The sequence below is a fragment of the Daucus carota genome, chromosome 6, assembly GCF_001625215.2.
Source record: "Daucus carota subsp. sativus chromosome 6, DH1 v3.0, whole genome shotgun sequence".
Classification (NCBI taxonomy): domain Eukaryota; kingdom Viridiplantae; phylum Streptophyta; class Magnoliopsida; order Apiales; family Apiaceae; genus Daucus; species Daucus carota.
Window position 1 is genome coordinate 5,954,721 of NC_030386.2, and position 11,820 is coordinate 5,966,540.

Genomic DNA, 11,820 nt, shown 5'->3' on the forward strand with positions numbered 1-11,820 from the left:
CTAAAGAAGCCAATTTCATCCCGCAGTCAACTACATTGTCTACCAAAAATTGTTTCGTGATAGGGTGCAGAACATTACATGAATTCACAACTTGTTCATACAAATCGTAAACCCTCCCCGTACGAACATCATCAAAGGAGAACTCAAGAGGCTCTATCGGGTTTTCCCCACCTGCCTCTGCGATTACTTCATCAGATTCATTAACGATTACTTGAAAATCTCCCGGAGCTACCTCGGCTAGAATATCAACACTTTGTACGACACAAGTTCTTGTACGCTCAAAACTCTTTGTCCATGAAAATTCGATGGTGTGTTCAAAACTACTCATGGCGGCCTGTTCTGTTTTGTGTATACCTTAAACAAAATTATATACAGGTGTGTGATTTTGCGTATGAGAACAATCTAGTCGCAGGGAGCAATGTATATATAGGCAGTGCGAGACAACTTCAAATCAGGTAACAGCATCTCCGACTATTGAAAGCCTTTAGCTAAAAGATGAGTTAGCTAAAAGATGAGTTGGTATACTTAAAATAAAAAAAATTAGCCAACAGCTCAAAAAACTCGTCTTTAAGAAATCTATAGGAAGATTGTGCATAATTTATAAAATTAGCCAACAGCTCGAAAAACTCGTCTTTAAGAAATCTGTAGGAAGATTGTGCATAATTTATTACCATATTGAACTGATATATTCTATTTTAACAATCTAAAATATTAATAACATACTATTTTTAAATCAATATAACCAATACCGTTTGAAGCAAAATGTCTTACAAGTTCAGCAAATTTTATATGTCCCATCTAGCCAATGATTATAGCCAACGCAAGCTCTAAGAATTAGGATTTGTTTGGAGTGGCTTCCGCAACTTTACATGAATTTCTGATATACCAAGTGAAGATCGCTGCTTTTGCTCGCCGCCTGCCCTGATTAACAGTGAACGTTAATGTGTGATAGAACAACTGTATGAATTTTTTATGATTTGATTAATTTTTTTTCATCTTTTCGAATATAGTTGTCAAACTTTTTGAATATATTTATTAGAATTATATTAATAAGCTAGTTGAGAAGCCGCGCGTTGCGGCGGCCTATAAAAATTATATTAATGATTTAATATTAATATTTGTAGAATGCAATTATTTTGTGACTGTCTATAAAAAGTATATTAATGATTGAAAATTAATATTTGTAGAATAAAATAAATTTTATATTATAAAAATCTTGATGTAATACCAATACTAATATATAAAATTTAGAGTTGGGCTCCTTGGGACAATTATATTTAGAGTAATTGGAGACTTAAGTCTCTACCATTGAATAATAGTCTAATCAAAAGGTTAGGATTAAACAAAAAAAAGGTTAGGATTAAAGTTCCATAAACTAATTAAAAACTTTAAAAACAAAACATAAACTGTGGGAATATATCATATACGAGAAAAGCACTCGTAACTTCACCTGTTACTCTTTTCAAATTAACCGGTGTGAGATAATCTCACCCCCACATCATTCACGATTCTCGCCGATTTTCAGAGTTTATGCACGACAATAGCGAAGCTCGACAACAGATATAGTTTCCTCCTGCTTCAATTGATTTTTTTTTTCTGTGACATAGAACAACTGCAAGCATGAGTGAAGGTACAGAAATCTAACTTTTTTGTAACGAAAATGAGTTTAATTGTGATTTTTAGGGGGATTCGAAGTTCTATTATATGTGTACTGTGTTTTATCAAATTGTCTAGCCAATGAGGTTTGGAAGAGCCCAACTCCATTCTTGAGCGACTTTGGTGTTTGAATAAATGTTTAGGAAATATATGTTTCTTTAATCGGTTGCATGTTGATATTTGTTGTGTGATGGTTGTTTGTTGTGTGCAAGACAATTTTTTTATAACGCAAAGCAATCTTGCTGTTATGCAAAGCAATCTCACTTTTATGAAATAATCATACTCCTCTTTTTACAATTTTATCAACAGGGGCTGAAAAAGGGTTTAAGAAAGATTTTGGATCCGTCCGTTCAATTTATGTAGTCGTTTGTTATTTGGGAATTATAATTTGAGAGTAATTCGAGATCAAATTATTATGTTTTTTGATTGGAAGTTCTGGTGTGGGTAATCGTTTCATTAGTTGCAAGATAATGTGGTGTGTCTTATGAACATTACTTGTTTGGCTTGGGTTCTCTCTAAGATGTTCTTGTTACATCTCTGAATTTCATCCTTTCTTTTCCATTCAAATTCTCGTTTATTAATCTCAAGAAAAAGACTCTTGTCTTCTTAGCACAACAAAGCATGATTAAATCAGTTCTTCTATGTCCACAGCTGACATTTTAATTTTTTTGTATTACTAAACAATTATCTACTAGACTAAGCTTCGTAGATAATATTACGAGGAAAACAAACACACTTAATTCTGGTTATGTCAAAGAAACGACACTTGACATATTTAATGGACATAACTAGACATATAATAATTTTTATGTAGTTTTCAATTGTCCAACAGAATTTGCTCACTATATTTTTGTTTGAGTTCCATTTCTTTATGCTAGTACAATTAGTTGTAAATGTGTAATGACCATTATACAATAGAATGTGGTGTGCGCAGATGTTTCAGATTGTAGTATATAACTTCGTTATGTTTGATCCTCTTTTTGCAGTGAAAAGACAAAGAAGTAATAGGCTCAATTGTTCTCCGTGGTTGAACAAAAAGACTAAAAGGCCTCTTGTATATGTGGACTTAGATATGGAGGAGATGAATTTTGTGGTGGGTAAAAAAGCAAGGCATCTAAGAGCTTCTGGTGTAAAAGAACCCCAAATTACATTTACGACGAACATAAATATGGGTAGTGGCTTAGGGAATTCTGGGAAGCTGGAGAGTAAGGATTAGATAACCAGACATTCAACAGGAATCATTCAACATGTTCGTCAAGCAGTGTCAAACGTGAATACTGGAGATGCGATTGATGATGATGTTTTTTAACACCTCTAGAGAAATTTGGTAACAGCAGTAATGGAAATGAAAGAGGGATGACTAATTCGGGTAGGAAGACAAGCGCAAACTCAAAGAAACAAGCAAGTGTTGAGTTTGTTAGTGGTGTGCCGGAAGAAAACACAGTAGCTAATCAGAGGATAACAAGGAGTATGAAAAATGTTAGTCTTATTTGGTAGGCGTAAAGGGCACACATTACTTCATATATGCGTGTTTCATGTTGTTTGATACGTAATATTCACGTGTAGGGGGAACCACAAAAAAATGCAGGAAGGACTAATTGGAAAAATACAAAGAATGCATTGGGGATTAAGAAACAATATCCAGCAAAGGTAATTAAACTTTATGTTGTTAGAATTATGTGGACATCATTTGACAAAAAACGAAAACATTGCACAACTTTGTTGTTTTTAAAACAAGGTGAGGCCATTGGCAACAAAGAACCCTTAGTTAATGATAAATCACTGGACAAGAAAAGAAGCAGCTATGACAACTACATTCAGAAGAAGTTCTATAATTCGAGACATTCTAGTCAATCTATCAGAGGAACAAGTTGATTGGAAAAAGCGTACTGGGTTTGGAGGTATCTTAGATATGAGGATGGATAAATACCCACATAGACTAGGATATAATGTGGTGGTTGCATTTAAAACGGACGAATGTTTGAGCTTGAAATCAGGAAATAATAAGATAACTAAAGACATTGTTCACAGTACCATTGGGCTGCCAAGAGGTATTGGGAAAGTTATGTTGTGCAAGGGGAAACAACATATGATATTTGGGCCTGTCAATTTCTAGAAAAGCGAACATGTATGGTGTCACCTATCATGGTGAGGGATAAGATGCTTCAATCTCGGGAGGCAGACATCACTTTCAAATTAAATTTTTTGGTCATGATATACAACTTCTTTATAGAAGGCCATCAGAATCGACACGTGATGAGTGATATTGTGTCTTTTTCCGGTGATATTGATAATTGTGGAAACTACAAATGGTGTGGCTTACTAATCGAGAAGCTGAAACATACACATGCTTCTTGGAACAAGAAAAGGAGTATAGACTTCACCAGCTCACTGCCATTTTTGATTGTAAGTGAACCTACTTCTTAAAGAATTAAAATTAAGTTTGTCATGTTCTAAATGCTTACTGTGACATAAACTTGTAGTATTTGTACGTCAGTCGAGTCAACAATGGCAAAACGAGCATAGTTCCTTTGCAGACACCGACATATAAGGGTTGGTCAGACATGTACTGACGGAGAGGCAGAAATTTGAATGCAAAAACAACTATTTTGGAATTACCACACTCGTTGTATCAATTGTGACTATGTGCCGTATTCCAAAATAGTTGTTTTTGCATTCAAATTTCTGCCTCTCCGTGAGTAACATGTCTGACCAACCCTTATATGTCGGTGTCTGCAAAGGAACTATGCTCGTTTTGCCATTGTTGACTCGACTGAAGTACAAATACTACAAGTTTATGTCACAATAAGCATTTAGAACATGACAAATTTAATTTTAATTCTTTAAGAAGTAGGTTCACTTACAATCAAAAATGGCAGTGAGGCGGTGAAGTCTCTACTCCTTTCCTCGTTCCAGAAAGCATGTGTATGTTTCAGCTTCTCGATTAGTAAGCCACATCAGTTGTAGTTTCCACAACCATCAATATCACCAGAAAAAGACACAATATCCCTCATCAAGTGTCGATACTGATGGCTTTTTATAAAGAAGTTGTACATCATCACCAAAAAATTTAATTTGAAAGTGATATCTGCCTCTCGAGATTGAAGCATCTTATCCCTCACCATGATAGGTGACACCATACATGTTCGCTTTCCAGGAAATTGACGGCCTCAAATATCATATGCGGCTTTCTCCTTGCACAACATAACTTTCTCTATCCTTTTTGGAAGCTCAATGGTAATGTGAACAATGTCTTCAGTTATCTCAATATTTCCCAATTTTAAGCTCAAACTGCATTCGTCCGCTTTAAATGCAACTACAACATTATATCCGAGTCTATGTGGGTATTTCTCTATCCTCATATCTAAGATACCGCCAAACCCAGTACGCTTTTCCCAATCAACTTGTTCCTCTGATAGATTGACTAGAATGTCTCGCATTAATCATTATGAATGGCCAGAACTTCTTCTGAATGTAGTTGTCATAGCTGCTTACTTTTTTATCCTGTGGTTTATCATTTAACTAAGGGTTCTTTGCTGGCAATGGCCTCACACTGTTTTTAAACAACAAAGTTGTGCAGTGTTTTGGTTTTTTGTGGGTCAAATAATGTCCACATAATTCAAACAACATAACGTTAAATTACCTTTGCTGGATATTGTTTCTTAATCCCCAATGCATTATTTGTATTTTTCCCATTAGTCCTTCCTGCATTTTCCTTAGGTTCCCCCTACACGTGAATATTACGTATCAAACAATATGAAATACGCATATATGAAGTAATGTGTGGGCTTTACGCCTGCCATATAATACTAACCTCTTTCATACTGCTTGTTATCCTCTGATTAGCTATATATTGTGTTTTCTTCCAGCAAACCACTAACAAACTCAACACTTGCTTGGTTCTTTTTTCGTCCCTCTTTCATTTCCATTACTACTGTTATCAAATTTCTCTAGAGGTGTTACAAGAGGCATTTTTAGTCATTTTGTTCAACCACACGGAACAATTGAGCCTATTACTTCTTCATCTTTTCACTACCAAAAGAGGATCAAACATAACAAAGTTATATTCTACAATATGAAACATATTTGCCACCACATTCTATTGCATAATAATCATTACACATTTACAACTAATTGTACTAACATAAAGAAATGAGCTCAGACAAAAAAACTGTGAGAAAATTTTGCTGGACAATTGAAAACCACATAAAAATTATCATCTATTTAGTTATATTCATTAAAAATGTCATAGTGTCGTTTCTCATCCCTTGCTATTTATGTAGCATACTTACATAGGACACAAATACATACACCCCCTCAACTCAATTGTAAAACATTCATATTATTAATTTTATCTAGGACACAAATCAAATAACAATAATCAAATTTTGAAGATTAAATTTTTTGATAAGTATATTCACAACATATAAAATTCGGTTTATTTTAAAAATTTTAAAAAATTTAATCTTTTGTCAACAAGATAAATCTCTTGCATATTTACCACATCATGCACTTTTGAATCATATGAAAACTTTTATAATTGATACAATTCACATGAGTAATAACAAACAAATATACTTTAATATAATGATTTATCTATTACACAACAGATCAATTAATGTATTCGTGTGTTGTATAATGACTATTTTTATATTAAAAGTTTTGTTCAAAAGTGGTGAATAACCATTAGTTCCTAAAGTATAGATATGTGTTGTCTTTTTTGTTTCTGAAAGGTGATATGTATTGATCCAATTGCTAGAAAAGAGCTCATATTTTATTGGACAAGGCATTTATAAATTTGATAATTTCTTACCCAGCATTTTATGGTTTATTTTGTGTTTGTTAATTATTTTATTTCAAACTGAGTGACACATAGCTATTCTAATAAAGCAAGGGCCCAATGACATGAAATCTGGCAGCCAGCATTACAGTGGGGGGTTTATCCAGCTCCTCTACACATCCTGACATCTTCTCATATGGGAGCTTATCCTGCTCCTCTGCATATACTGACATCCTTATATTTGGCAATCATGCTAAAATATCAGATTTGCATTCGACATATGCCACCACAACAGTAACGGATCTGAATGTCTAATAACACACACATATATATACTCTACTTCATAAAAGAGAAGTACGATTTCATATTATATTCCTTCTATTCAGCATCTTAAATTCCATTAAGAGTGACCACAATTTTGCGTGCAGTGGGATAGTCACGGTGCTCGCACAGCCATATACCCTGATAAACAGGAAAGAAGTTAAACTCCTGACAAAACATCAAAACCTTGATATATAAAACATCTGTACGTATGCCCTACATGTTATGGGAAGAGATTATTCATTTCAGATTAATAGCAAAACTCGCAAGCAACTACTCTACATGTTATGGGAAGAGATTATTCATTTCACTAAAAATAGCAAAACTGGCAAACAGCTGCACTTCAATACTTCATAGTTAACTTATTCACAAATGCACTGATGCCCGTCTCAAATGAGCTCAATGGCCTTTACATATTAAAATGAACCCGTCTCTCCGAAAACGGAGAAAAAAGTTTCTTGTTGTAAATTGACCACTTACAGAAGATGGCAAAGATTGGTAAAAATGGTGAAATCAATCATTACTCCCTCCGTCCCAACCATTTCTTGACACTTTCCTGTTTTGAATGTCTCGTGTCACTCTCATTCAATTCTTTACTACATTTCAAAACTTACCAAATATAGTGAAATTTTATAATATACAAAGCAACTAACCCCACTACTTTCTCCACTATATTTACTTTATACATAAAATATCAATGAGTCTCGCCATTATCTCTGACTTTACCTACTTTTTCACTCTACTTTATATATTTTCTTAACCTCCTAGCCAACCCAAATGTAAACATTTGAGTGGGACGGAAGGAGTATATACAATTGAGGAGAAATCAAGCAAGATCTCACGGCCAACTTTTTTCAGTACAGAAGAGAACCATGCTGTCCATGCAGAAAATCTCATTAGACCTTTTAATTTTTTATTTCTTTTATCCCTTAGCTTAGCCAACTACCCCGTGCTTGATTCTTATATGTTGCTATATAACAAATTAATGTGTACTTGGAAAACCCTAACATGCAGTAAGAAAAACATATTTACATAAAAAAAAATCTTGTCTGAAATTAATAACGTGGATTTTTTTTCTTTTTGCTGATTAATACAGTGAGCATTATAAATTTGAGATGTCTAATCAATATTTTTGACGACTAAGAATTATGTCAAACTTGGGTTTTGTTTCAGAATATTAGTGTTTAGACTTTAGCCAGTATGGGTCAAAAAGGCTATGATCTGAAATACAAGCATCCTGAATTTAAGCTATTTGCTATTTTAATCCAACCAAGCTACCTGAGACAAATCAAAATCATTAGAAAAAGTATAAAGTTCAAATTTTAAGTTTCTGATATGACTTTCTGGGTGGCATATTAAAGTTTAAACATATTGAACGTGGGTAGCAGGAAATCATTAGAAGAACATAATTAAGATGAAAGAATTTCCACAGATAGGGTAACATGCGAAAAGGATATATAAGATTTCTTAGACCTTAGCTACCCACAAGAAAGCGATGATATCTTTAAAAAAATTATTAATCAAGACAAAAAAATTCATACACTTCTGTAAACAAGTAATAATTTTCCTACATACCTGCCAAGTTCCCATGTTAAACTTTCCATCAGTAATTGGAATCCTGGACAAGTACATTTTGTTGATCAGTAACAAAAAAATTATTGGATGTAGATGATCAAAAATAGTAATAGAATATATCAGTACGTTAGGTTGTTGCCAAACATAGATGACTTGATGTGTGCTGGCATGTCATCTGGACCTGTAAAACTTTAACACATTAATAGCTTTACCAAATCAAAGGTAACAATAAGAGATGTTACAGCTCAAAGCAACTCATGCTTCCTAGTTTCAAAATTTATACTTCATCTGATGCCAAAAAAGTTGAGCATTTAGATTAGTATTCATGTTGATTTGCCAAATTGAAGGTCCAAAAAAGTTGTTCCAGATATAATGAAATCAAAAGAGATGACTGGATCTTGGATTTCCTAAAACTGTCGTAGTGAGAATAAAATTCTTCAGAGAGCAACATAGGAACATATCTTATTGATAACAGATTGATTTGGGATTCCATAAGAAAAGACGAAACTATTGGGGGATGGTGTAAGGTATTCTTGGCAGAAGGTGAATATTCCCAGATACTCTTTCTGGTTAGCTCCATGAAGAAAACTTCCTTCTTTGGAAAACTGCATGTCTAAAATTAATGAAAACACACTATGCGTCTCTGCATCTCAGGGAAAGAGAGTTGTGACCAGACCACCTATTTAACCATTGTCACTGCACTGCTGCTGTCATTCTCAAGAATCGTCTAGCTTTACTTAAACTGTTGACTGTTCTGAAATCTTGGGATTTGGCATCACATTCTTAACTCTCGGGATTATCTGCTGGCCTGCTGCAATACCTTGTTAGATGGACACTAGACCGTTAGTAGCCCATGATAGTGAATTGCAACTTTTGTTTCTTGCCTGCTTTCCATTTCCATTCTCTCCCCACATGGTAGTGAATAGTGTCACTGTGTTGTGGCATAACCCCTTTACCATTTTATTCTTGTTAGTTACTAATTTATATGAAAAAAAAGACTGTCCCTAGGCCCTAACTTATGAGAAATGTTGCTATACCTTCAGTCATCACCACATGGAAGTCATCCCATACTAACCCAATTTAAATGAAACACTTAAAGGCACTTAAGAGTCATTTAATTGATCAGAAAAAATTCCACACTAACCTTCGAGGGTATGTTTCCATGGAGCAGATCTCCCCTAAAAAACAACAATAGACAAGATTATGTACAGACACTAGTGACATACATATAAAAAAGCTGTGGACATAAACCAACCTCTGGGACAACACTGTTAAGAAAAGTCTCAGTGTCTTCTCGAACATCCGAGTCATAATTCTCATTTATTGTTAGAGAAGCACTGGTGTGTTGCACTATTGCATACATAAAGAAACATAAAATTGATTATGAGGAAAGTGAACAAAAACAATTAAGTGAGAAACCAAATTGAACTTACAGAAAAGATGTGCAAGGCCACACTTAAAACCCGACAGGTCTTGTACAATCTCCTTGTTTATCTGAGCAAAATATAAATGGTTATTGTGTTGGATGCAATAAATTATCGGTCCAGGTCCAGACGACTCTTGCACGACATATTAACTTAAGTGCCGTAAGGTATAACACTTGCTTTAGTGTTGCTAAAAATCGTCTGTTGTGGACCTGAACTCATCATTTGTATGGTTCAATTAAGAGATAAACAGTCAGCACATTATTCATAGTTAATATGAGATGAGATACATATTGGATGCTCACCAAAGGATTGCCAAAAAGACCTGTATTTTTAAGTCAACATGACAATAACCCCTAATCAGAAATTTGGCCAAAATTATGTGACACCGGGTATCTGGCATAAATATTTCTTTTTCCGATTTTTGGGAGCTCAGGACTGGGTGTCAGCTGATAAGCTGCTTTTGAGGACTGTATCCGGCCTCATAACCATTCCATCACCCCCACCAAATTATTTTGGTAAAAACAGGTTCCACGCAGAAAAACAAGAAAATAATATTCCCCGGGACACTCGGATGAAAAAATAGGATTTTTTTGAGATAAACAAACAAGTTCTCCCAGAAAGAAGACAGTACTTTTGTGATACCCAGATGATAAGTTGGTATCAAAATCAGATACAATCCATAAAAATCCCAATTGAACACACCCTTTAATAAGTATTTTTGAGCTATTAAACTGCTCATAGAAGCTTAAAAACAAAGAGAGATACATGTATCGCAGTAACTTATAAAGTCTTAAGAGCAGTTGATGTAAAACATATACTAGTTAGTACCTTAGCGGTGACAAGATGACACCCACGTTTGAGAGGAGGCAGAGTTATCGTTTTCTGTGCCCATTTCGGACCACCGCTCGTTGCCATTGATTCCGACGATGGATTTGTTGTCGGCGTGTAAACTGATTTTATTCCCCCAAGAGAACTGGATACTGATAATGCACAATTCATTTTGTATTAATAATTTGGTACACTGTTTTTCTACTTAATTTCAGGCTTCCCTCTTTTTATGTTGAGAAATACTCCTACTTTAATGAAATGGAGAGAGGTGGGCCTGCATTGCTTTGGGCCATCCAATTTTTCTCTGGTTTCTTATAATTTTGCTGTGTAATTCGTTTTTCATCCTTCTAGTTCTAGGCTTCTCGCTAACAGAGATTAGGTGAACACGGGTTGGGTTGGGCGGTTTCAAGGCAAAAAACGACCTAATCCAATATAATCGGTTTATGAAAAAATTAACCCAATCACTCAAATATATTTGTCTAACCCAACCCTATTATTTATAGGTCGGGTTGGGTCGGTTTGGGTCGGGTTAATTGGGTTTATTCTTCCAGTCAAAATTCAAACTCAAAATAGAAGTTTAAAATTATTAAACATTTGTCAAGGTATCATTAAACAGAATTGATTAGCAACGTTAAAGCAGAGATTATGATTTTCTCTATCTTAGTTTCCAGCGCCCTAAAACCTACTATTAGGACAAACTATCAGTACAGAAAAGTGTATATTTTTCCCTCTGTTCGGACCTGGTGTAGAATTAGGACTAGCAAACCATGGATCCATTTATTTATTAAATATAGAGAATTGATAAATAAGCTCCACATTTTACTATTTAAACTCCAATTCCATATTTTATACCACATTTGCCCATATTTTCTACACATGTTTCATCCATATTATAGGTGATTATGCTCTTTGGGTAGAAGAAAAAATTGAAATGAAGCTTAAATTGTAAAGTTTAAAGCTTATTTATCAATTTCCTAAATATATGTATAAATAAAATCTTAGGGACTATACTAGATAATATCATAATATATATGGGTCTCCAATATTTATGCAATCGGGTTGGGTCGGGTTGGTTCAGGGTTAAAATATGTTAAAACCTGACCCAACCCAATTTAATCGGGTTTTTTGAAAATTAACCCATTCAAATTTCGGTTTTGATTGGGTCGGGTTATTCGGCCAAAAACAGGGTTGGTTTGGGTTGGTTTGAGCGGGTTGAGCGGGTTATGTTCACCC

The 11,820-nt window shown here is 34.5% G+C and overlaps 1 protein-coding gene and 1 long non-coding RNA gene across 2 annotated transcripts; one reads left to right on the forward strand and one right to left on the reverse strand.

The window, feature by feature from the left end:
* Positions 1-1,415: 1,415 nt before the first annotated feature.
* Positions 1,416-5,213, forward strand: LOC135147122 (uncharacterized). Its single transcript, XR_010284631.1, has 2 exons — positions 1,416-1,630; positions 2,643-5,213. It is a non-coding gene; the product is annotated as an uncharacterized LOC135147122 (long non-coding RNA).
* Positions 5,214-6,535: 1,322 nt separating this feature from the next.
* Positions 6,536-10,808, reverse strand: LOC108224501 (uncharacterized). The gene is made up of 7 exons (XM_017399144.2): positions 10,588-10,808; positions 9,766-9,826; positions 9,588-9,682; positions 9,477-9,510; positions 8,459-8,513; positions 8,333-8,375; positions 6,536-6,898 (listed from the first exon to the last, which is right to left on the reverse strand). The coding sequence occupies exons 1-7, from the start codon at positions 10,756-10,758 to the stop codon at positions 6,827-6,829; spliced, it is 531 nt and encodes a 176-aa protein (XP_017254633.1). The 5' UTR covers positions 10,759-10,808; the 3' UTR covers positions 6,536-6,826.
* Between the last annotated feature and the right edge of the window lie 1,012 nt (positions 10,809-11,820).